The 27,538-nt window shown below is 32.9% G+C and overlaps 2 protein-coding genes across 2 annotated transcripts in view; one reads left to right on the top strand and one right to left on the bottom strand.

Annotated features, from left to right (window-relative positions):
- The window catches only part of LOC129226464 (dihydroxyacetone phosphate acyltransferase-like), a 52,408-nt gene extending 48,581 nt beyond the window's left edge, over positions 1 to 3,827 (bottom strand). Inside the window, exons 1-2 of the mRNA XM_054861072.1 lie at positions 3,669 to 3,827; positions 3,183 to 3,416 (exon numbers count right to left, since the gene is read on the bottom strand). Of these exons, the coding sequence (XP_054717047.1) occupies positions 3,183 to 3,365 (183 nt within the window). The 5' untranslated portion in view covers positions 3,366 to 3,416; positions 3,669 to 3,827. The remainder of the gene's footprint in view (positions 1 to 3,182; positions 3,417 to 3,668) is intronic.
- Positions 3,828 to 4,438: 611 nt separating this feature from the next.
- LOC129226390 (tRNA (adenine(37)-N6)-methyltransferase-like) lies at positions 4,439 to 26,939 on the top strand. Its single transcript, XM_054860992.1, has 6 exons — positions 4,439 to 4,644; positions 4,862 to 4,974; positions 11,012 to 11,204; positions 13,814 to 13,974; positions 16,153 to 16,299; positions 26,001 to 26,939. Exons 1-6 carry the CDS (start codon positions 4,580 to 4,582, stop codon positions 26,375 to 26,377), a joined length of 1,056 nt encoding a protein of 351 aa, XP_054716967.1. The 5' UTR covers positions 4,439 to 4,579; the 3' UTR covers positions 26,378 to 26,939.
- The last annotated feature ends 599 nt before the right edge of the window (positions 26,940 to 27,538 follow it).

The raw sequence follows: 27,538 nt of genomic DNA on the forward strand, positions 1-27,538 counted from the left end.
AATGTCGGAAAACATTCAGTCTAAATTCCAACTGTTTAGTTAATATTTCTCAATGCAAAAGGTTTAATTTAATAGTTTTCAATTTAATTTCGATTCCAAGTCTGTCGTTATCTTATTATTTTGAAAAACGAAATGGAATCGTACGTAAGAATAGGGGGAGGGGGTTGGGAACCCCATGCTTACTCTTAGATGGGGGTAAGGGGGGGTAAAAGATTGCCGAAATTATCCTTAAGTAATTAATGAATGAGCCCTTAAACACAATCACAACTACAATAAGTAAATAGCACAAATAAGAAAAATTTTAACATTATCTTTAATATAACATAAAAAGTTTTGGCAACACAGATTATGTATAGTAAGTGTAACGACCCCAATAAATTGAGGCATGACCCCTACAACGTTTATTTCCTTTTGCATATAATTGAAAGAGTATTGGCCTTGAGTTAAGTTAAGCTTCTTTTGCAGTGGTCTTACAAAGGTACAGCTACAAACTCTTTCCCAAACAACTAAAATACCGGCCAATAATGTCCCTTTTTCACTGACCCCCCCCCCCCCAAAAAAAAAAACAGATGTAAGTGAAAGATTTTGATTGTACTGATTCTTTTTCTTCAAAAAACAAAACTCATCCTGTCCCTAACCCATAATTCACATGAAGGAATAAAATGCAGTATTTAGATCTCAATTCTGACATTTAAAACTTCATGTTTTTACTATTTTTTTATTTTTATGAATTTTATGTATTTCAGAAAAAAAAATGCATTATAGTCAGTACATATCCATAAGACATTTCCCTTTTTTCTGATCAACTTTTAGATTTTCAACCAGGCATTTTTAACCTTATACAAATTGTTATATTACTAATAATTTATCAGCATAAAATATAGGAAGAATACCATTATATTAATGGTGTACTTATATGCTATATTAATCAGGGGTCTGTCCAGGATTTTTCACAGGGTCCGTTTTTTGTGAAAAATCAAATAATTTTGTGAAAAATGAATTAATTTTGTGAAAAATCAAATAATTTCGCAAAAAAAAAAAATGTTAAAACGAAATTTTAGAATTTAGAGAAGGCACAAACTGCATCAATGGAAAAGTTGAGTGTTTTCCTCTTCTATGTCGGGAATATCATTCTGGAGTGTTTTTCTGATATTTGGTGGGGGGGGGGGGCATCGCTCTCTTAAGTATCAATATTTATCTACCATTCTACATTATGTTAAATTATACTAGAAATATTTCTGTACAGTATTTAAAATAATTGTAACAAAAAAAATAAATAAATAAAATTCAGAATAGACCATTTTCAGCATTTAACTTTTTGACCCAAGACACTCTTAAAAAGCACAGAATTTCGTTTAAAACTTATAAATTCCTTGATTTTAACAAAAAATTAAAAGATATTTTAATTGTTTAACTCTTAACAAAGCATAATAAACATCAAAAATTCGAAAAATCGGATTCCCATAGCGGAGATCCCATAACGGATTCCATAGCAAAGAGATCGCAATTCTCAAAGTGAAGGCATCAAAAGTATAAAAAGGGTTTGTAAAAGAAATATTTTTGATAAAATTATTTTTAAATTGCATTTTAGAGTCCTATGATAAACATTTCATTAATATCTGTGGACACAGTTGAAGCAAAAAAAAAAAAATAATAAATAAATAAAATAAACCATTAAAAAAAACCATCATTTTAATTTTTTACCTTTAACAGAAAATGGAATTTTGCTTTAAAAACTTGAAATGAGAGTTCTAACAGAAATAAAGAGACTTTTCATTTATTTGCATCCTAATAAAGCGAAGTTAGCTTGAAAAAAGAACAAAATATGATTCTCACATTGGATGTTAAAAGATTGCATTTTTCAAAATGTAGACATCTAAAAGAAAAAAAATGTAATTAACAGAATTTATTTAAAGTTAAGCATCCTTGTTAGCATCAAAAAATCAAAACCCATGTAATTTTCTCTCCGAAATAACAATTAAACATCGCACCGCACCACATCGTAAAATCGCAAATGATGAGAATATTTTCTAATCAAGTCATTATAAAGGTTCAACGCCAGACGCTAAGTGGTGATAATTTTGAAGTTGGTAACCCTATCTGAAGTCATCATATTTTTCCCCACCCTTACTATCCCTTTGCAGTTCTAAGTTCATTTCACAGACATATATTATTATTGTTTATTAAATCATGAGCTGGTGAAAAAGTGCTTATCGATGCGTTTTCAGAAAAGTTTACAACACCACCGCTGCTAATTAGCTGTGATTAAACAAACAAACAAACATTATATTTATTTGGAAGTAGCAATTATTTATAGTTTGCAGGAGCATTGCAAGAATGTCGATTTTTTTTTTTTCAAAATTAGCCGATTTTGTATAAGCTGATCCCTCTAATTTGACTTCAAAAAAGGTTCTAAAAATTATCGGTTTATACACAGAAATATGCGTTATTTTGCTTTCACATTTGCTCTTTCAATAAACAATTTGTGAAAGATCCGATCTTGTTTATTAGAATTTTGTGAAGGGTCCGTTTTGTTTGATCGAGATTTTGTGAAAGGTTTGTTTTGTTTGACCAGGATTTTGTAAAAGGTCCGTTTTGGTTGATCGGATTTTTGTGAAGGGTCCGTTAACGAACCCAAATATCCTCTGGCCAGACCCTTGTTAATACTCTTATGTTTTTTTGGTTATGTAAAATAATAAATAAATTTTAATATGATTAATACACAATTTTTATATAATGTCATAATTCGGAAAAAAAGTATTAAAAATATCATGTTTTCAAAATATCGAATATATATCATGCTATATATTGACAGATATATATCAGTGAACCCTGATAAAAAATATAATCGCTTTGATGAGCACTTATTTCGATATATATATGAAATGCACTATGACGATAGCAAAAAACATGAATGATCAAGTGTTTATTAAAAAAAAGCTGGTTATAATAGTCTTTTGACAGTCATTAGTTATTTTTCTCTTTTGTTCTTTGCGAGGCATTAAAACTTCCATGACGGAATCTTCTTCCACTAACAAATCAGAAAGATCATATGTCATTGGGTCAAGGAATGGCTCAAAATGTTGAACTAAAGCTTCTGCTCTAATAAAAATTGTGCATATGAAAATATCAACAGTTTTACTCAATGAAAGTCTATAACATGATTCATATTGGTATCTTACCTCTTTTATGACTGCATCTATTTTTTCACTGTTCAGAACAGAATCCTTTATTTCTTGCGGTGTCCTTTTTAGAGAAAATTTGCATGGTGAAACGTCCCACGTTTTAGTGGCCCATCTGATATCACTAGTTTTCCGCCTTTCTTCTAATATATCAATAAACATGTCACCGTTTAAAGAACCCATATCGAATTTAAAGATCACTCATCAGCACATTTTCTTAAAGACCAAAGGCATCTGCAAAAAGTATTCATTATAAGAAGTCACTAAAACTGAAAATAAAGTAACAAGCACATAAAATATGTAATCTCATTTCGAAACAAAGCTTCAGATTCGTGCATGATTTCAATTAAGAATAACTCTACACCGTTTTACAAACACAAAACAAGCAATTGGAAACACATATAAAGTTTACGTAATTTAAATTCTTTAAACGGAAGTAATAAAATGTGGGCTTTTATAAAATGGAGAGTAAAATGTTACCATTACAAAAGAATATCTTAAAAGGCCGGCAATAAATTTTTTATATAGAACAGCACATTTCAGGGTAACGATTTTATTGAATTAATTTCCTCTTTCCAATCTTAACTCTTATTTTTTACCGAAACATGAATTATTTTTATTTCACATAGATATATAAACTTTGAATTATGACAGGCCGGTTTAATGCGAGAAGAGAACAATATTTTTGCTTTTCCCCGTTCTCGTTTCTCACGTTTTGCCTACCTATCAATGGCTTTAGTAGGGTTACTTGATCATTTTATCGCCAAACTAGTAAAAACTTCCTCATTCATTTTTTCTTTTACATTTAACTCGTTAAACTTTAAAGTTTCATTTTTCTGCTGGAAAAATGGTATTAAATGTTTCCATGTTAACATTTAATGCTTCATTACATCATTTCACTCCAGGACAAGAAGAAAAGTTTCAAACGGGATTTTTCTCTAAACTATGATATTTGCCAAATGCAGCAACCTTCCTGCGGTTTCCATGCCAAGAGTTCTCCCATTGGCAGAAAAAGAACACGCCACATTTTAGCAGTAAAAGGGAAAAATATTTTTTTCTCCCATGCTTCTCCGTTCGCAAATAGTAACCGGTCGACAGCAATGTTCAATCACCGTAATAACCATTCCTCTTCTGAAATCAATAACCGGTTAACCGGTTGCTCTATTCGAATATACCCTAAATTGGAGAAGAAAGGCCTAATGCCTTTATCTGTTAGCTATTTAGTGTAATTGCAACAAATGTAGTGTAGTGTAATATTTTGTGAAAGCAGAAAGCAGGTAAAAGACAGAGCAGACGACGTTATTTATTTATTTGTTATCAAAAGGCGTGAACAAGAAAAAAAAAAAAGATATACGAAGAAGATTGATATTCTTTTTCGTTCAAGAGAAATTACTGTTATGGCTGAGGTTGAGAATTTGCGGTCTGAAATTCACTTAGTCAGACGTGAGTTCAAAAATATAAGGTATATTGTTTTCCGTTTGAACACAAAACGTACTTACCAAAAATTTTTAAAACTCATGGCCCATTTATTACTCTATTTTTACAGTTTTTCTTATTCCGATCTTATGTTGAAGTATGTGTTTAATGACAGTTTCAACTTCGTGTGATTGTGGTTTTTGCATTTAAAAGCACATTTATGAATGTATTGATCCATGAAATAGTAATGCATTTCTTTTTAGGCAGGAGCTTTTGAAACAGAAATCCAACCTTAAATGTGAAGTTGGAAGAATTCAATCTCTGTTGCAGGAGCAAGTTGCAACAAAGGCACAAACATCATCCGAAAAAAATAAATGTATGATCAATACATATATATATATTTTTTTTCAGAACAATTAATCTAAATGTACATATTGTTCATAAGAACTTTCTTTTGCTGGTATATACTTTTGAAAATTCGGCTAGGGGTGGCGTGGTGGTAAGGCCTTGGCCTTCTGCACTCTGGTCCTGGTTTCTGACCGGCGTTGGCCAGGTAGTGGATTTTAGCAATGCAGAAACTCGTCAGCACTTATGTTAGTTACGCATATGTAAAATATCAATTACGCAGCATGCAAAAGATCCCTTGTATATTCCTTTGGCTTTGAATGCCCTGGGCAAAATTAAATCCCTGGTGCAGTTTCTCATAGACGTAAGCCCAGGTGCCCGCATCTGGTGGAAACTGGGGGCAGAAATTATCTGCCATTGACAATTGTGCCTTAATAATGGCACATCATAGACTGGATGCTATATTGGGGATTTACAATAGGTCTGCAAAAGAATAAGGTGCCCAATGCAGCCTCATTAGAAAAAAAAGGAAAAAAAATATACATTGATTATATCCTATTGTATTGATAAGAACTTGTAAAGGAATAATAAAATTATGGGTGAAATAACTACAATATGGTTTTGTGTGAAAATAATGCCAAATCAAACTCTTGTAATTTGCTCATCAGAACTAACCCCCTGTGCTTCTTTACTTTGTTTAATGAACTTTTTCATATTAGACAGATTTTAGATTATTTAAATATGAAATTAAGTTTTAAGTTTATAGGTCTCCTGCACTCTTTTGTTTGAAATCAATTATTAGTAATTTATGCAAATCTATATGTGAAACATTTTATTTACTATTTATTATTTTTATTGTTGAGTAGAACTAATCTCTCTTCCTGTGACACAGTATTGTCAAAAGGTACATACTCAATTTATATTGCGTCGAAACCCCCCCCCCCCAAATCATGCTCTCATATGTGTAAATACATTTCTTAAAACCAGGGGTTGGGAATTGCTCCCTCCCCCCCACCCCGAAAAAAATGATGGACTTGCTGTCAGGCGCAGAAACAAAGTGAGGGTCAAGGTTTTTATGTATAAAAAAATTCAGTATTATTCAGTATTTCATCATTATCTTAAATGTTCGTTTTTTAAAATACAAAGTTAATACTTGCATACATTAACTCTGAGACTCCCAAACTTTGTTTGATGGCACCCCTTGCAGTATTAAAATTTTCTCACTGTACCTAGCCTATCTCTATTGCATAACTATATACTGATATCATGGACACTTCGCGGCACCCAGGAGTGCCCTCTTTAGGAACCCCCTACTTGGTCATGCTTTCCCCACTAAACTGTTGACTAGGGCTGGGCGATATACCATCATATATTGATATATCTCTACTACCGCGATAACAATATTTAGATTTTTATCCGCCGGATATATTGTTTGAAAAAAAATACGGGACTTAATCACAGATAAATTAAAATATTGACTTAAAAATACATAATCTTTCATATCTCTGTGTTAATGGATGAGTGTTTGAAATTTCAAGATATTTTCTGCATTCTTCAAACAGTTATTTCATTTTGAATTATAGTAAAAGGGAAAAATTCAGAAGGTCGCCGAAGGTAAAATTGGGCCCCTTTGTCAGTTTAGTCTCCGGATCCTCCCCCCCTATAAGGTTTTCAAAACTTATACTACTGCAATTCAGAGCGGGACCCTTCCAAGGACCACACCCCTAGTTTCTGACAAAGCTGACATGACCTCTCGTGGGCCTCTGAACGATAAGGTGTATTGGTTATGAATGTATCTTAATACAACAATTAAAAATTTAACTAATTGAGGTATCAACACAATTCATAGTTCAAATTAAACCTAAACCACTGATTTTGTGCTGAATGAAAGGTTTAAGAAAAATAATGAACAAAAATATTTCTTCTTCTTCAAGGATTAGGCATATAGCCTGTTGCGGCTTCTTGGTTGCCCCACCGTTTCCTGGGCCTACCACGGTCTCGTTTGCCCCTTGGTCTGTAATAAAAGGCAGCTCTTGGAAGTCTCCCTCGTGCCATAGGTCGAACATGGTTTTTCCAATCGTTGCGATATTCCATGATTTTTTCATTTAGGCTGAATATCTGTAATTCCCTTCGAATGGATTCGTAAAATTACACTCGTAAGCTTCAAAGGAAAAACTCACCGGACGGCCTTAATGGATCTCGACGTGGAAAGAAAAAAAATATTTTTATTTAAAAAAAAAAGAAAAACGAAAAAATCCTAATGAGGTTACTTTTGTAGCACATTTATTTCACTAGATGGAGCAACTCATCTCTTTTAGCTCTGAACGAATAATTCCGAAAGTAAGAGGAAAAATATTAATGCCCTTCATTGAAACAATCTGATGAAATCTTGTTTCGCTGGCAACCCCAAATAGAATGAAACTGAACTTCCTAATTTTGCCTGAAAGCCGCACATATACCATTGCCGGAACTTCTAGCGATTCTTTGCATGCGGGAAAATAGGGTTTTTATGCAAGTACGCGCATAAACTGCGTAAGTACCCGCGTATTATGTTACTTCGGCAGTTCATTGCAGCCCTTATGTTTCGTATTTTTTGACTTCAGTTTAAGAGTCGTCATCAAATACCAAATTGAAAAAGTGAAGAATTTTTCGTATTTTTTTCGGTTAAATTGCTTGTGAAATAATGACATTGATGAGATAATTAATTCACCTAATAATATGAATTCTGGATTGGATCTGCCAAAGAAAAATTAATTGCATTTATAAAATCAATATTTAAAAATCTATAGTTTTAAATGTGTTATATATTTTGATTAACCAAATAGTGATTTTATTAATGCAAATTCAGTTTATGTCAGATTTTTGCCAAATATGGCAGAGAGGTCCTTTGATGCTCAAGAATTCACATATAGAGCAGTTTTCATTCGCAATCGGATCTCTGCTCCTCCCACCAGGGGTTTCCTTTTACAAATCCACAGTTTTCTTAGGATCTCTGCCAAATTTGGCACAGCGGTTCTTTGATGGTCAGGAATTATCATAGGGGTTTTCGCCTACCTGTGAGGAAAGGGAGGAGGGTGCAAATACACCCCACGAGGGGGTTTCCTTATGCAAATCCATTTTACATCGGATTTTTGCAAAATTTTGCATAGAGGTCTCTTGATACTCAAGAATTCACATATCAGGCAGTTTTCGTTCACAATCGGACCTTCCCCCTCCCTCCCACAGGGGGTTTCCTTTTACAAATCCACAGTTTTCATCGGATCTTTGCCAAATTTAAATCAGCAATTCTTTAATACTTAGGAATTTTCATAGGAGTTTTTCACCTACCGATGAAGTAGGGGATGGGGTGCAAAAACACCCCACGGAGGTTTTCCTTATGCAAATTCAGTTTATGTCGGATTTTTGCAACATTTTGTTTAGCGGCATTTTGTCTTAGCAAGAATTCACATATAGGGCATTTTTCGTTCCCAATCGAACCTGCCCCCCCCCCCCTCCACCAGGGGTTTCCTTTTACGAATCAACAGTTTTCGTCTGATTTTTGCCAAATTTGGCACAGCAGTTCTTTGATGGTCAGGAATTATCATAGGGGTTTTTGCCTACCTATGAGGGAGGGGGTGGGGTGCGAATACACCCTACAAGGAATTTTCTTTATGCAAATCCAGTTTTCGTCAGATTTTTTTCCAAACATGGGGCAGCGGTCCTTTGATGCTCAGGAATTCACATAAGGTATTTTTCATCAAAATGGGGTGTTTGGGGACCACTTTGGGTGGTTTCGCCAAAAAATCCAGAATGATTACGAAAAAATCCAATGATGTCTAAATTTGAATTTTGAGTCATAAAATTGTGCTTTCTACACATTGATGGGAAATGTTTATGCTTTTTTTTCCTTCTTTTTTAAACCTGATTGTTAAAGATGTGTCACTAGATGAAACTTTTATTTTTAATGTTGACCGTGCAACGTCGGGTAATGCAGTTAGTGACATATAAATTAAAGGTATATTTCATAGTTCTGTGTGCTCAATGGGTGTATAGTGTGATAGTTTCCAAAATTTATAGCTGCATTCTTTAAAAATTTATTATTGATATTTTACTCAATGTTGCTCAACTAAGAAGTAAAAAGTCTTAGAGCTATTAAATATCTAAAAATAAACTATTTAAGACGTCAATACGAAATATAGCTCAAAGTACATTCAAATTATTGAGACTGTTCAAATTGAAAGATTAAAACAAAATATTGAATTGAATATTTAAAACTTTTTCGTTATGAAGCACTTTTGTCATGCATTGAGCTATATACCATTTGCATGCCCCTCTTGCATTCATTATATTTCAAAGTGTTTTTTGTTGCTTTTCGATATATTATGCTCTAAACTATAACCTTTGCGGCCCCCCCCCCCCCCCCGCAGAATATATCGATATATTGAAAATATCGATTTTAAGAGAGCAATATATTGCGGTATTAAAATTCTGATATCGCCCAGTCCTACTGTTGACAATATCATCCATCATTATTGTATGTGATCATAATTTAATAATTGCATACAAGATGTATGGATGTAGAATATGATGCAAATATATTATTACAAAGCTAGAAAATCGCCCGTCAAGGTATGACAGATGAAAATTGCTTTTACTCTTCTACATTTGAACGAAGCAATTGCCTGTTTGGTGATATTTTGATAATTGAAATTTTAACCCTAACACCAGTGGATTAACCCTAAACTCCAGTAGATAGCGTTAATAGTTTTCGTTTCTTCATTCCTCTGAAATTACAGTCTTACCAGTAAAACTGTTAAGCTTTAATTCCATGGCTCGAAAATTATATTGCCCGACATGCCCGCCCACAGCATGTAAAAATTCCGATTGGGCATGAATCTTTTACCGTTATATGCATGGCTGAGCGTATAATTATTATATTTTTTATGATTAAGTATTTGGAATCTTAATGACCAATGTACTATTTATTTTAACTTTTTTTAAAAATGTTTTATATTGAAACAGTTCTTGATTCAGGTGTAATTTTTCGTTTGATTAATGCTACATGACAAAATCAAATATTTTAATTATTATGCAATTAAAAAAAACTGGGCATTTAAAAATTTTATTCTGGCACATATTTTTTTTAACAAACATGCCTGGCAGGGCATGTAAAATTTTTAAGAATTTTCTAACCCTGTTTAATACTGTAAAGTAAACTGTACTGGATCGAGTTCAGACTCGTCAGAATAAAGCCTTTCCCTGCATGTTAAACATTGCCAAAACATATTATCAAATTATCATGCCGTGGCGCGAGTTTCATTGTTGAAGCACGCGGGTTACTCGATCATTGTCTATTATTTATATGGGAGGAGTTCAAATGCTTAATGAATAAAATGCATATAAGTGTTTACTGCTGTCTTTTTAACTTGTTAACTATTTGTTTAAGTAAATATTTGAAAAAAAAAATACTTCTTATCATTGCTTCTAAAATTGACTGGTAAAGTTTATGTCCTGCTACGTACCTTATCCCTGCCCGATTTGGCTGCCCTGCACTTTTTTTTAACATCCAAACAGTTCCAGAAATTTTCAAACCTAAAATTCTATATTTTTCAGCATATACCCCCCCCCCTTGAAATGTTAATCTGTATCCATGCATGTCTGCTGTATGTGTAAGCGACAAGTTATACTTGAATGCAAAAATTTTGTGACATCATATCAGTAAAAATTTATTGAAACTGAGAGAAAAATTTATATTTTTCTTTTTCAATTGCGAGATGGAAACAATACTTAATGAGCTCTGTTGTTGGCATTTCAAAGACTTGCTAATTTTCAGATGAACCATAAAAGGGGTAAAAGAACAAAAGAGGCGGGAATGGGAACATAATTAGCGGATCAATAACCTGCAACTGTTGAAGAATTTTAAAAGAATTAAGGTTTTATATCGACATTTTTTTTCTTATTAAAATAACTTTGTTTAACCAAAGACATGTCCTTTTTTTCCTCTTGAGTATGAAAGAAGTCAATGAAGCCTATTAATGGTTAAATTTGTGTTTCGCTATTTCTTATTTAAAACTTATCATTTGTTGCAGATGATAACGAAAATGAAAGAAGCTATTTAATGAAGCCCATAGGTTACATATCATCATGCTTCAGGAATAAAAATGGAATCCCTCGACAACCATTGTTATCCCCCACTGCGAAAGCAACCTTGGAAATCAATAAGACACATTTTACAAACCCAGAGCATTCTTTGATAGGATTGGAGAAATTTTCACACATATGGTACTGTTCAATTTCTTAATTATAGATAAATTATTTATCTAGTCTTTGTGAAGAAACTCATTAAAACTTAACTAAGAAAAGAAGAAATGTACGTCTTTTTCTTGAAAACATTGAATGCCAATGTGTGATTTTCTGTTTAAAATCTAGTTTTATTCTAAAAGGGCAAAAAAATCAAAAATATTTTTTTCCCCAGATATATTTTTAAAAAAGTTTTAAATTATTTTTATGTCCAAAATTCTTTACTCAGAGATAAAATTTTTCAAATTATTGCTGACATTTTGTTGGAAATAACGCAAAAAAAAAAAAAAAAAAAGTTTGATAGAAGATTATCTTGAAAAAGGTTAAAAGAACATTTTCTTTTTTTCCTTTTTAAATAATGTGGACAAATTCTACCTTTATACAACATTTTAAATTTAAGACAAAAATTTAAAAATACATTGAATAAAATGGATAACTGCATGATTTAATTGACAATTTTTCATTTAAATCTTCTTATGCATAAGAAATATACTAAATACAATAAAAAAATGTAAAAAAAAAAAAAAAAAAAAAGACAACCATCATCAGTTTCTGGGTTCAGCTAAACTGGTCCTAGTCACTTGATCAATTCTCTAAAAATCAAGTGCCTTCCTAAAGCTAAACTTCATATAAAAAAAAGATATTTTTGAATATATTTATCAAGTGGAAAAGTTGGAAGTTTAAAGAGAAATTGGAAAATGTATACTATTAAGGGGTATGTGCCTGTGAATACATCTGAACCTTTAAAACAGAAAACGTTTTGTTCAGATCTACCTGAATTCAAGTATTCCTTTAAAAGTTAATGTAGGAAGCATGGGCACCCATATGCAAAATTTCAAGTGGGAGGGGGGGGGGGCTCAGATATTTTCCTCGTGGTTTAGCAGGATATTTTCCCCATAGAAACCGATTTCAGTACAGATTGGAATTATTAAAGTTTGACATTTTTAATAACTCATTCAATAGTGGCTGGCTAAGAAATGATTTTATATTTTTGCACAGAAAAAAAGTACTAAAAGCAAGGAAGTACTAGTTTTTAAGGAGGGATTGAGCCCCCTACTTTCCCCGCTATATGGGTGCCCATGGTAGGAAGGGCAAGGGAACGACAGACAATTTGACAAAGCAAGACATATTTTTATGGTGAAGTAACTCTTGCTTCATCTTTCTTTTGATTATATAAGAAGAAATTCTGCACAAACATTTGGAAAAGGGTTTTTCCTATAAATACAGTATATGACCAAAAGTATTGGGACACTTTCAAAAACTCACATTTTTACGGATTTCTCAAGAAATGAAAGACCAATCGCTCTGTTTTTTTTACATAAAAGGTATACTCCAGCTGACCTTTTACAACAAAAACTTAAGTCTTAAAAAGCATGAGAGCTCTGTGCATGAAATAGATAAAGGTAAGAAACAACGTTTAAAAGCACAAATAAAAGATTGAAAAGTTTAAGATGCAAACATGTTTCAATCTCCTTCTTCAGTGCAAAGCAAGCAAGTTGGATGTAACAAGCTCATGAGAGAGCTTAAATACAAAAAGGGGGGGTCAAAAATTTGCATATTTGAAAGAAATGCTTATACAATCTCCTTGGGTATAAGCGATATGTTCACGAAAATATAAAAATAAATTCTTCATAGCTTTTAAACTTATTTCTGAAATTTATAATTTATTCGTAGCTATTTACAATGAAAAATGATCAAAACCTTTTCTTTTGTTTTCTCAATTTGTTGCTTGTCCCCTAAATGAATAATAGACTTAATTTTTATCGGAAAAGGACAGCTGGGGTATACATTTTATGTGAAAAAAATTACAGAGCAATTGGTCTTTTATTTCTCGAGAAATCTGCAAAAAAAGTAAATTTTTGAAAGCTTCCCAATACCCCGATCATTTAGTGTACTTTATGGAAAAACAAACTTCTTACCACGCCACAATATGGATTTTCTTGACATTCTTTACTGTCCATAAAAGTATAAAATTTTGAGTTTAATGTATGTGGGCAGATATTTTTATTTTTTGAGTACCAATTTTTATATTCAGTAAATTACCGCCCATTAGCCAGGGCTAAAGCAGAAATACATGAAATACACCGCCAGCTCTGTCACTTCCAGCAGAGGACTGCAGTTTCGTGCTTATTAGCACTCATCAGCCCGGCATAGTAAAATGACTGAGCAGGAGATGGAAAACCTCTTAAGGAAGTGGCGGTGTATTTCACGTACCAATTTTTATTTTCATATTTTGTAACATTTATGGAAAATGTGAATAATTTCTGACAATTTATTATATAAAAGTTTTAAGATGTTTACCTTTGTATTTTTCAACACTTGTCAACTAAATTTTTTTCATTAAAGTTCACTTAGGTTTTTGTGAAATAATTTATAAAATATCCCTTTAACTGCTGTAGATCTAGTTTTGAAACTCAATGTACTAACTTTTTTTTTTTTTTTTTTTTTGAGAAATTGAAATTTTTAAGAGATTTTACTAACACAAACGTTGTATTGTATAAAAAAACTCAGAATAAATTAAAAATTTCTTATTGAAAGAGTACAGACTGTTTTTTTAATTTTTATAATTTTACTAAAGCTCTATCTTTAAGGCTTCTCTTTTTGTTTCACAAGAATGGACCTGAGGTGTCAGTGAAATCGAAAGTCCATCCACCTAGATTAAATGGCATATCCACAGGTGTTTTCAGCACTCGATCACCTCACAGGCCATGTCCAATTGGATTATCTCTAACAAAATTGGATAAAATTAATGGTGAGTACGATCTAGCCAGATTCTAAATAATGTTTTCTCATCTATCTCTAGTGATTAACCTGCTTATTCTTAAGTATACAGTTGAACCCCAATTTTGCGTTTTCCATTGAACATTGGAACTAATTATGAAAAATTCACAAAGTGAGCAAACTAAAAATTGCAGGTTGGTAAAAACCTAAGGATATTATTTGAAAACTGATTCTTTCCCAATAGACAAGAGGGGAAGAAATCTGTAATTTTTACTTGTTTTTACATACAATTTCCTGTATAACATGCTCTATGCTGGCTTTTTTTTTTCTTTTCTATTTGAAAATGAAAATTGTGTTATTAGTTATAGAGTTATTATGCTTTCCCAATGAAGAGAATAAGACAGAGCATAAAAAATGCAAGAGCTGCTTCAAACAGCTAAGAACCATGTTGGGAAAAACAGTGTGAGAATTTTTTCTTTGTGAGTCTCATAGAGGAAATATGAGCTTACTCTGTTTAAAGAAAAACGTATTAAGCAGATTTTATGATAAAGGTTAATGAAAAATATGGAATATTTTAACTTTGCCAGTACAGCAAATTTCACGAACTATCCGAAAATGATGTTGGAAGCAGGATAACGTATGTAACTGAGGATTGAAAACCAGCGTTTCCACTGTATATACGCCAATAGCATTCAAACTAAAATTTTTCCCAATGAAATTTTGTGATTTTTTTTCATCCCTTTTTAAATAAAGGAAATCGCTCTGAATAGATATAGAAGCTTCAAATAACAGAAAATTTATCTTATTAACAACATATTGATCTCCAGTTAAACTGCACTCCTAAAGCCTCATTTTTTTTCATAAGATAACTTCTCATCTAAAGATAATTTAATAAATTTACAACAGGTACTTATAAACACATTAATTTAGGTAAATAAAGAATATTTGGAATAATCGATTACTTGGAATTACTATCTTTCAAAAATTTTGTAAATACAAAAAGCACATTTTGAAGCATTGAAAATCTTTATGCAGTCGTCTGTACAGGTGCAAATACAAGAGGTTTCAAGTCAAGACCCTTTCTCATGGTGATTAAAGATACCCTAAAACTGCATTTCTAGGACCTGAATTCTAGAACATTAAGGATCTGTAAATTTCTTTAAAGAAATAAGTATTTACACATTTTACGGAAAATATGAACATCCTATGCAACTTATTGCCCAGAATATATTGACAATAACTCAAGGGTCAATTCAGGTGTAAATAGGGCTTGTGGCCCATTCACAAAATTTTATATCCTAAAAGCGACCACTTTGCAAGATTTCATTTGTAAAAATTTTTTTCATCACTTATAAAAGCAATCAATTTGTTAAAAGCTAAACATCAATAATAATAAAAAAATATGTAAAAAACTTCCAGCTTCTAGGTCATCCTCAGTGAAGTCCTTTAGGCCAAAAGCATTTCAGATTAGATTTGTTATAGCTAATCATGCTCTTTACGATATGACAGGATTATTTTTACAAAAAATATGTAAAAGAAAATTGCAGAGTATAAGTATAGATAAAATAATGATTTGAAACAAGAAGAAAATTTGTCATCATTTGGCTGTCACAAAGATTAATTAACTTGATTCCTTTGTTCTCAATGAAAATGCTATCCACTTGTGGTGAATTAGGTTATACCTAAAATATTTAATTATTAATTTCATTTAATTGTAAAAATTGTAGAAATTCAGGATTGGATTTGAGTAAATATGAAAATACATGTATGTACACGCACAATGATGGGGGAGAAGTTGAAGAGAAATCCCGACAGAAGCTTTGTCCAAGCCCATATAACCCCCTCCCCTTCTCTTAGAGGATGTATGCTAGCTGAGCTAATGTATGTATGGATGGCAAACCAAAGTCTTGGTCAAAATTTTCAACAGGGCAAGTTTTTCTAGTATAAGTCCCCCCAAAAAACAGATTTAGACTAACTTTGTCAACTTGGGGGAGTGTCTTGACCTCTTGCATCCACACTTGCTCAAAACCTTAATCTTCCTTTGCTGTTTATCTTTTTAAATAGGTAACAATAATTGATGAAAATATGTTCTAAATAAATGAAATCTATACATGTAGATGAAAATTTTGCTTTGCAATGTTACTTTTCCTACGTGTTTATCTGGTCGCAAAGGTTACTCGTTTCATTCTATTTTTATTTCCTATGATAGGAAACACCCTTTATCTGTCTGGAATCGATCTGTTAGATGGCACACCAGTACTGGATATCAAGCCTTATATTCCACACTATGATATACCAATTCCACAGCAAAGTGCTGATTGCTGTAATGAAGCAAAAACAGAAGCAACATGTAATGGTATGTACATTGAGTATAATATGTTGATGATGATACATAGCATTTTTTTTGTTTGTGTGTTAATGTTTAATCTTACTATATTTATGTTTTACAATAACAAAACAACAGAAGCTTAGAATTTTTTGAAAGGACTGTTTAAATTGTTTGGAATTTTGCCAAGGGTTTGTTTCTACGGATTGAAAATTTTATAAAAATAAAAGATCAAATTTCTTTTTAGAACGATCCCTGAATCATCTTAAATGGAAAGATTTAATGATAAATAAATAAATAGAATTGAGATTCTAGTGCATTTAGTTTCTTTATGCTTAAAAATTTACAACATTAGAACTTTATAGATTATATATATCTACAGGGTTTGTCCGGAAAGTAATGGGACTGAATTTCTTCCGCCGTGACTGTACTTCGGAGCATGCACGCGACGACTGGATTCGGTAGAGGGCATTCCTAGCTAACGAACGAGCAGCTAGTCGGTTGGCTCCAAGTACCTGGAGAGTCAGGATAGGCATTTTCGCGCAACGTGTTTCTGTGAGTGGTGCAAGTCAAAAATGCAGCGTTCGTTAGAGCAGAGGTACGCGATTAAATTCTGTGTGAAACTTGGTAAATCTGCGACAGAGACGTTTGATATGATCAAGCAGGCTTACCCAGATGTTGCTTTAGCAAGAAGTGGTGTGTTTCGGTGGCACCAGGTCTTTTTGGCGGACCGGGAAGAGGTCGCCAATGAAGACCGTGCTGGAGGACCTTCGACTTCGACAAACACCGACAATGTGACTCGTGTGAGCAAAGTTTTGAACTCAGACCATCGACTAAGTATTCATTTAATTGCCCAAATGCTAAATTTACCAAAATCTGTGGTTCATGACATTGTGACAGTGCATTTGAACATGCACAAGGTGTGCGCGAAGTTGGTGAACAGCTACCTGAACAAAGCCGGCATCCCAACGCTTCAGCAGCCGCCCTACAGCCAAGATGTGGCCCTCTCGAACTTTTTTTGTTTCCTCGCCTGAAAAGGCCGATGAAAGGCAAGCATTTTGAGAGGACAGAGGGGATCCAAGCAGCATGCACCACAGCTCTCAAGGCTATTCCGGAGAATGCCTACCATGACGCCTTCAATGCTTGGAAATTGCGCTGGCAGCGCTGCATCAACGCAGAAAGAGCCTATTTTGAAAGTTTTTAAAGAATTGTAACAATTGGCTCAATAAATTTTTTTAAATCGACTCAGTCCTATTACTTTTCGGACAAACCCTGGATATATATATATATATATATATATATATATATATATATATATATATATATATATATATATTTAGTAGCAATATAATATTTAACAAGAAAGAACCAAAATTTGAAAAAAATCCCAAAATACCCTGGGGCCTCATTAGGGGTACTCCCCAAGAGTAGGGAAAAAACCATGAGATGGTTCGTTTTCCAAATTTTCATTCTTTCTTGTTCAATATTATATTGCTATTAAATTTATCGTCTACATGTGTCATAGAGCTGCCTATGGCATCTATTGAACTGAGTTGTGAAGTTTAATTTCATTGATTTGTCCAGGTTACAAATACAGTATATGATAGTGTTTCCTATATATATATATATATATATATATATATATATATATATATATATATATATATATATATATATATTGCTGGTAATTATAGACCTGTAAGTTTGACTTCGGTGATTTGTAAGATTTTCGAAACTTTGATCAAAATTAAGATCATGATGTTCTTAGAGACTAATAGTCTGTTGACTAGTTTGCAGTATGGTTTCAGGAAAGGTAAATCCTGTACTACTAATTTATTGCATTTCTACGACAAGGTTACCTCAGCTTTAGATAACAAAAAATGTGTGGATGTTGTTTATATTGATTTTCAAAAAGCTTTTGACAAGGTACCGCATGTTGCTCTTCTCAGCAAGTTAGCTGACATTGGAATAGGAGGAAAAACTTTACTTTGGGTTAGAAATTGGCTTACTGGTAGGAAGCAAAGAGTAGTTGTGAGAGGAAATCATTCTAATTGGAGTGATGTTTTAAGTGGGGTTCCTCAGGGATCAGTTTTAGGGCCTCTTTTGCTTATTATATTTATGAGTGACATCAATGAAAATATTTCTGGAAGCATGAATTGTTTTGCTGACGATGTAAAAGTTATGGGGATTGTCGAAAATGAAGAACAAGTAAAACAGCTGCAAGAGGATTTAGATCATATTACTAAGTGGGCAGATAAATGGGGTATGGCAGTTAATGTAGGGAAATGTCAAGTGCTACACTTAGGTCATGGAAATAAGCGTATGAGATATCGTTTACAGGGTTCAGTCATAAATCAGGCAGAAAATGTTATGGATCTGGGTGTCTTTATAAATCAGGACTTCAAGTTTAGTCAACAGTGCAGTATTGCTAGTAACAAAGCCAACAAAATGCTTGGGTTCATCAATAGATCTATTTCAAACAAATCTAAGAAAGTTCTTCTGCCTTTATATAGGAGTTTAGTAAGACCTCATTTGGAGTATGCTGTTCAGTTTTGGTCGCCTTATCTGAAGAAAGATATTTTTGTATTGGAAAGGGTTCAAAGAAGGGTAACTAAATTAGTAAGGGGACTCTCAGATTTAGATTATGATACCAGACTTAATAGGCTTAACATGTATAGCCTGGAGCAAAGGAGAGTCAGAGGGGACATGATTCAGTTATTTAAATTTATCAAAATGAAAGATGTAAATGGATTAAATTTTTGCGGGGAAAGCAGGACAAGGGGTCATTGTTTTAAGCTATTTAATTCTCAGGCTAACTTGGAAATCAGGAAAAACTACTACTTTAGCAGGGTCGTGGGCGCTTGGAATAGCTTACCGGAAGAGGCGGTAATGAGCAAGAGAGTGGATAGCTTTAAGAGGGCCATTGATCTTCATTGGGGACTAATTAATTGACTAGGACCAGCCTAGCTGGGCCCAGAGCCTGTTGCTGGTCGTCACATTTGTATTTGTATATATATATATGTATGTAGAATTTGCGGTACTGTCTAGGGGTATATTGAACGATACTCGTATTCTTCATTGTAGTAGGATGTAAAATCCGTTGCAAAGACTACAACCAGGTGACGACACATAATATTTATTACTTACAACACAAAGCACAAGACAAAACACACGCGGGAAAAAAGATGCCCGCCATCGCGGAACATAAACAGGCATCTCCCTCTCTTTTTCGAACTCCCCCCTAGAGGGCAGAGTTGCACGGAATGAACATAATTCAGTTGCCAGCTTATTTCCTACACAAACACACACACACATATATATATATATATACTTGATAACTTGAAATTGGAGGGAAGACATAAAAACTTCGAGTTATTTAAAATTCGAGTAATCAAAAATGTTACAAAAAATCATTCCATTTAATATAAGTATGCTATATACCTCATTAACAAAAGCGAACAAAAAAAAAGAACTTACCATTCTTTATTTAAAATATCTGTCAAGAAGAATTTTATGAGTACTCTTTTTTTTCCACGTCGATTATATTTTCGAGATGGGAAATAGCATTGAATTTCTTTGAGTTCATATCAGGTCTCGACTCAATGAACGCCCGCATCACTTGCATGGCACTTTTTGCTTCATTAAAGGTGATCTTTTTTGAATGGATAAGTTCTTCAATCTCATCATCTTCCTCTTCTGCGAGTTTTCTAAACTCGTCAACTATGTCTTTGTACGATAAATTTCCACACACTTGAATATCATCATCTATGTTGACGAAGTCTCGAAATGTTGTTACAGGATCTAGCTGCAGAGCTTTCGAGACTTAACTCCACATTCTTCATCAAGTATTTCCTCAATTTCCTTTTCTATTTCTTCCTCTTCAGCAGATGCTTTATGGAAACCCGCCTTTCTAAAGGAGTTTGCTATTGTTCTTGGTGCAAAGCAATTCCAGGCTTTATCAACCATTCTTAATGCCTGCAACAGTTTTACAGAAGGGTTGCTTCCTTCTCAATTTCAGCAATGCATTTTTTCACGACTTGATGACGATATTTCAGTTTGAAATTTTGGATGATTCCCTGATCTAACGGCTGTAGCTTTGAAGTGGTATTGAGGGGAAGGGAACTCCAGTTTTACAAATTTTAATTTCGTCATAATTGAGCGTGGATGGGCTGTACAGTTGTCAACAAATAGGACAATCTTGTGGTTTTGACTAAACATTTTACGATCTAAATTTTTCAAACAATTCGGCTGTTCAACCATATTTTTGTGTTAGCTTCATAGTCCACAGGAAATGATTTAACTCCAGCAAAACATCTTGGCTTTTTTGATTTTCCTATCATTACTGGCTTCATTTTTTCTGTTCCATCCATGTTGTTGCACAGTAATCAAGTTACTCTTTCCTTGCTTCTCTTTCCACCATGGCAAGCTTCCCCTTTCACAGCCATTGTTTTGTCAGGATAAAAAATAGTTTAAAATAGTTATTTTGTTAAAAAATAGACCTGTTTCATCGGCATTGAATACATTCTCGTTGTCATTTTCTTTTAGAATTGAAGACTGATTCCTTCCATTCTTTGCAAACTTCTTGACTTACACTGCCACTTGCTCCACAAATTTTATAAAGAGTGATGTTGTTTCATTTCTTGAAATTTTCAAATCAACTACTGCTTGCTTTGAAATATGTAAAGCCTAGTTGCTTCCCAAAATCCTCCACTTTTTATCTCAGTTTTTAAGAATAGTCTCTTTACTTTTGAGAATGGTCAGTGTGCTGTTCGGAATGACAAATTTCTTCTCAATATCAATTTTTTTCTTTCCCCCTTTTTCAACCGCATCAATCACAATTTTTTTTCTCTGCAATAGAAAGTAGTACATTTTCGTTTTGTAGCCATAGTGCGATGAAAAATAAACCTAAGCTTCTTTGTAGCACTAATGAATAAAGCAGGAAGACTAAGACTAGAACAAGAAAGGGTTTGTGTTCGGGGAACTCGTCATTCGGGTTGAGAGAACGTTTATTCTAGAAACTCGACCGTTGTCCACTGCTGGCAGAAAACAGCAGCTGAAACATGCCTCCCCTCCCACATACCTGTGATGAACACCAAATGTGAAAATCACTAACAAAAGAGAGAGCCCAAGGACACATTTTTTTTCTCTAGAGTGCGTAAATGGGGGAGAAAAGGTATAGCTGTATGTGTTTGAAAATTCGAGTTTTGAGGGATGGAATTTTTTTTTTTTTTTTTTTTTTGACTGAATAAGAAAAAACCGAGTTATCAATAAGGAGGGAAAAATACTTCCAGTTAAAGAGATAAAATTTCATTAAAAGCGCAATAAAGGTGCAGGGAAAAACTTTTTTTCGAGCTATCAAAAAATTTGAGTTATCGAAGTTTGAGTTATCATGAATTGACTGTGTGTATATATATATATAATAAAAGTGAAAAATATTGAAAAGACCAAACCAAGAGCCCATAGATGCGCAACGCAGCAAAACTAAAAAGCCAAGTAAATATAAAATTAAGCAAACAGATTTTCAAATATTAAACAAATTATAAATAATTAATGATGATAAAAAAGAAAAATGCAAACAGCTATTAAGTAGGAAAAGATAAGATAGGAAAAGATAAAGTGAATCCAGAGCTCATCAGCCGTGGAGGATTCATTAAATATGGTCAAAAGACCAAAATTTTTAACTATGAACTAAAAGAGAATGTTTAAGCTCCAGTACGTGCAATATAGAGTAACAATGAGCAAAAGCACCACTTGCTGAACTAAAAACAATAAACTAGAGCTCAAACCTAAAACAAAAAGCAGGGGGTTTCGCCTCGACTAATTAGGAAAACAAGTCCCGATATGGACTTGGCTGTGTTTACGCGGATTTCAAGGTAAGACAATTTTGTTATAGGCAGGTACTGTCCCGTGGATGGCTAATTATCGGAACTTGCTTTCCTAATTAGTCCAGGCGAAACCCCCTGCTTTTTGTTTTAGGTTTGAGCTCTAGTTTATTGTTTTTAGTTCAGCAAGTGGTGTTTTTGCCCATTGTTACTCTATATTGCATGTACTGGAGCTTAAACATTCTCTTTTAGTTCATAGTTAAAAATTTTGGTCTTTTGACCATATTTAATGAATCCTCCACGGCTGATGAGCTCTGGATTCACACTTTATCTTTTCCTACTTAATAGATGTTTGCATTTTTCTTTTTTATCATCATTAAATATTTATAATTTGTTTAATATTTGAAAATCTGTTTGCTTAATTTTATATATATATATATATATATATATATATATGTTAGGGTGGTCCTTATTTTTGAAAATGTAGATATTTTACACGACGCCTCCTCAATTTGTTCCATTATACAAATAAATGATCCATGCAAAATTTTAAGGCAATCCATAAATATTAACACGTGCCCCTAGTGCCCTCTTTTTTGAGTTTCGAAGAAAAAATTGTGGATTTTTCTCATTTTTATGTAAAAATATTCCTAGGTTTCATATTTAAAGTAATTTTGAACCTCAATAGATGTTGCTACTTCCAGACCAACCATTCTCTCACTTTCAGTCTGTAAAATTTTACATATTACATAGGGTACATGTACACCAATGGCCTTGGGACAGGAATACCGCTATTCGCGTTCGTTTCAAACTAAGCGGCAGGGGAACATTTCTTTCCACCAAAATGGACACCAGGGATTCTAAAGGCCATTAATGAATGATTTTTGACAACAACAAATTGCCTCCTCCAAGCTTTGGGGGTGTTGATTTAGAAAATTTTCTATGTATGTAATAGGTGTGGCAAATAGGGTCACTAGGTTTCCATGCTATAAATATAAGTAATAACAATTATATTTTAATTCGCTATTCTTTAGTTATATACTTAAATGTTGATGCATTCTTATAATTTTAATTTTGAAAAATCCTCGATTACTCTACCATAAAAATAAACTCAATTTTCCATATCCAAAATATAAATTTAAAAAAAATTCCTGATCGGAATAATGTAAAAATCTATACTTTAAGCTGTCTTCTATTTCAGTACATAGTCCTTTATTATCATCAAATTCCTCTTGCAATTCACAAAATTTAGAAACCGAAATGGGTATCTATCCTAACCTGTTGAACCCTTTTTCACATCAAAATTCAAAAAGGACACATACCACTCAAATTCTAAAAGACGAAGTTGATGACATATTATTGTTCGTAGAAAGCGGAATTGAGAAATAATACAGAGAATTCTCATAACTTGTAATAGTATTCCTTGGTGAAGTCGTCCCTCCTATAGGGATATGTTTTCGGCAACCTGGAGCTTGTGCCTGAGCCAGATGGGTGGCAAAAGGAATTTATTGTTTGAAAATTTATATATTTAGGAAACAATTTAAATGGACTTTACATGAAGAGAAAGCCCGTAAATGCTGTTTTACAGTTAAATGTTGTATGAAGATATAGTTTTTTGCTGCAGCCCATTCTAGGCTTTTTAAATTAATATAAAGTCTAGTGTCTAAAAAAGCTGCAGCGTACAAAATGATGACAAACATGCAGCAGAAGCAGTGATTGAAAAATTCATAAATCACTTATGGTACTTAGGGGATGAACTAGTAGCTTTGTCCGTATTGGATGAAGGAATTAACTTTGAGGATAGGAAAAGACTACTTCAAAAAAATGCTTGCTGAATAGGAAGACGTGTCTGATGACTGTATAAAAATTTCAGATAACAGTATATGATTTGGAATACTTTCTTAGTAAAGATCTTCCTCTTTATAGAATCAATTACAAGTCAATAAAACTGTTTGATAAGTTACAAACACCAAAAGATGTTTTCCTATTTGATCTTGATTCATGGCAAAATGAAGGAAGCTATTTAAAGGGAAGAGATATCGTTAAAGTGCTGAAAGTTGTGAATGATGCAAATGAAAGAGGAGCACAATATTAATCGAAGAATTTTACAATCAATTTTTTACAATTTTTTACAATCAGTTCAAGACTATCGGGAAAAAAATGCACACGATTGAGATACATTGAGAAAAGCGTACGATTAAGGTAAAGTTTCTAAAGCACTATTTCATTCTTATTCAATGTAAAATCTTTAGATGTTATAAAGTAATTAAAAAGGTTAATTTTAGTGCTACCTCACTGTAAAAATATTTTGCAAACCTAGGAGAAATGATGTACTGGGTCTGAAGTAAAAACTCGGAAGATTTCTGGGAAAATTATCAAAAGTGTTAAAAGTTCAATGGCCTAGGGGCACGTGTTATTATTGATCAATCGAGTTCAAATTTTGCACACGTTACTTTTTATTATAGTGTCACAAAACTAGGGGGCGTCACTTGCTGAATTCCAAAAAAATATTTTTCCCATATAAATAAGGACCACCCTAATATATATATAATTATTAGAACTTGAAGTAAAATATTCTACATTTAGACAGCACGAATGCAGCTAAAGTATTAAATGTATATTACATATATTATTTAAAGTCTCACTCATTGGTAGCACAATGGCAAGTGTACTAAAAAACAAGAACAAACACAAAAGAATGTTAACAATGTAAATTGAAAACCATGTAAATATGAAAAGTTGAACAATATGAACAATAGAATGGGCAGTAACTGCTACGTTATCAAAGAGCTGGAGCAGTTGGCATATTATACTAATTTGCAGGTTTCTATAGAGGTCAGTAACATACAAGTCAGCGAGTATTTGAATTTTTATCAAATTAGCAAGAATTCACTTGCTTATTTAAACAGCGTTGGTTGACATTAAACGAGTGTTATAAAAGGCGACATTAAAGGAGCGTTATAAAAGGTGACAAGTTTTTTGAAAATGCTGACATGTACTATCCAACCCCCCAGCTCTGACCTGCAAAAAAAGAGAAAGCAGAAAACTTACCCATTCTATTAGAAAAACAAAAATCACCAAGAAATCGGTCATCGAGTTACACAAAATCCAGTCCCATGCCGGTTCCGACAGTTGACCGAAGGCTCAGCATCCAAGTAAGTTCTTTTATTTTAATTTATTCAAGAAATCTTTCATAAAACATCAACAATTATAGTCTCTGCCCAAATAACTGCGAATGGCAACAGGTTCACTGATGGCTTGAATGCTAAAAAGCGCTCAAAACCTTCTGCAAGGGAGGCGTTTACTTGGATTCTGAGCCTTCCATCAACTGTCGGAACTGGATTTTGTGTAACTCGATGACCGATTTCTTGGTGTTTTTCGTTCGTCTAATAGAATGGGTGTTTTCTAATAGAATGGGTTAGTTGTTCTTCTAATAGAATGGGTAAGTTTTCTGCCTTCTCTTTTTTTGCAGGTCAGAGCTGGGGGGTTAGATAGTATGTCAGCAATTTTAAAATACTTGTCACCTTTTAATAATACTCGTTTAACGTCAACCAATGCTGTTTAATTTATCAAGTAAATTTTTGCTAATTTGATAAAAATGCAAATACTCGCTGACTTGTATGTTACCGACCTCTATAGAAACATGCAAATTAATATATTATGCCAACTGTTCCAGCTCTTTGATAACGTAGCAGTTACTGCCCATTCTATTGTTCAACTTTTCATATTTACATGGTTTTCAATTTACATTGTTAATGTTCTTTTGTGTTTCTTGTTGTTGTTTAGTACACTTGCCATTGTGCTACCTATGAGTGAGACTTTATATATATATATATATATATATATATAATATATATATATATATATATATATATATATATATATATAATTTCCTTTTATGTTCTTCAGATTCTCATGAGGAACAAGTGAAAGCTGATGCATCAGACTCAAACTGTGCCACATCTTTACTAAAGCTGCCACAAATTCATCTTCAAGTTTGTTTTTCAGAGAGAGCAATTAATAATCTAAAATTATTTCATGTTAATTCTCACTCGCACAATAAATGTCCCTTTTGCCTTCAATTTTTACATAGCGTCAAAGAAGCCAAACAAGCCATTACTGAAGTACTTCAAAATGACCCTAGATCAGTATACAGGAGGCAGAAGTGTTCTGATAAATTATATTACTTTGAACTGGATGTTCTGCATGTGACAACTTGGTTTGATGAAAACATAGCAGAAGTACTGAAGATCAAACCCACACATAAATCAGATGAGTCTATTTGATAATGTATGATTTCTCTGAACTTGTTGTGAGTAATACATATCAGGGTTCAAAAATATCATTTGCAATATTTATGTTTAACAGGTTTTTGAAACGCTATAGCCAAATCTAATGTAAACACAAAAATTAAGTCTGGTACTGTCAGTGATGTTCCCATAGGGTATATTCCATATACTCTCAAACATTTTATAGAATTATAGCGTATACCCTCAAGCTTCAAAAGTTTTCATTTCCAATTCAGATTCTATCACCACATTTTAAAATTTTCTTTAAGCTAAAATAATACATTTACGTTAACTACGACAAGTAACCTTATTTCTTTATACTTCTTAACACTTAATGAATCAATGCCTTTTGAACGACTTACACTTTGATTGCATACACATATTGTGCATAATGAATTACTGGGAGTGTAACCTCAGAAAAAATTATGGGAAAATCACTGGGTACCGTCAGTAATTTATATGTATTTAAATGCTAAAATAGGCTTGTGTATAAATCAATATTTTTTTCCAGTATTCATTTTATTTTTGGTTTTGTTCATTACTGTCCCCAGTGAAGTTAAACTACTCGGCCGATTTCATTCATGATTAATTATGGAAATCAAATAAAGAAAATAAAAATTCTTATTACTTTTCATTATTCTCATTCACAGTTAATAATTTTATAAATTCAACACCTGGGAAATAACCCTGATAGGTACTAATAGGTGTAATATGGTAACTACGGTTACCATAATTTCAATGGGTCAAGTCCAAATTTCTTTCATGAGAAAGGGCGGGGTAGTACAAGAATACTTCGCAGATCGAATTTTGCAAAGAAAACAGGCTATTTTTACATTTCACAGAGCTTTATATAATTTTCAAACTGTTCATTTATATTTTGATAAAAATAATGGAAAAATTCTTACAACTAAAAAAGTAAACATTTTGAATATTTTAATGAAAAATCTGTCAATAACTTTTTTTTGAAATAGTATAATTATTTGAATAAGTTTTTACTTTCACACAGAAATAAACTCTAACGACAACACGTTTTTTTTCTTTGAAAAATGGTTCTTTATAACTTTGGAACACACGCTTCATAATGTGGTTCTCTTGCAGTAAAAAAAAATCATTTTTCTGATGGTCATCTTAAAATTTAAACGAGGGCTTGAAATTCAC

This window comes from Uloborus diversus, chromosome 7 (assembly GCF_026930045.1).
Source record: "Uloborus diversus isolate 005 chromosome 7, Udiv.v.3.1, whole genome shotgun sequence".
Classification (NCBI taxonomy): domain Eukaryota; kingdom Metazoa; phylum Arthropoda; class Arachnida; order Araneae; family Uloboridae; genus Uloborus; species Uloborus diversus.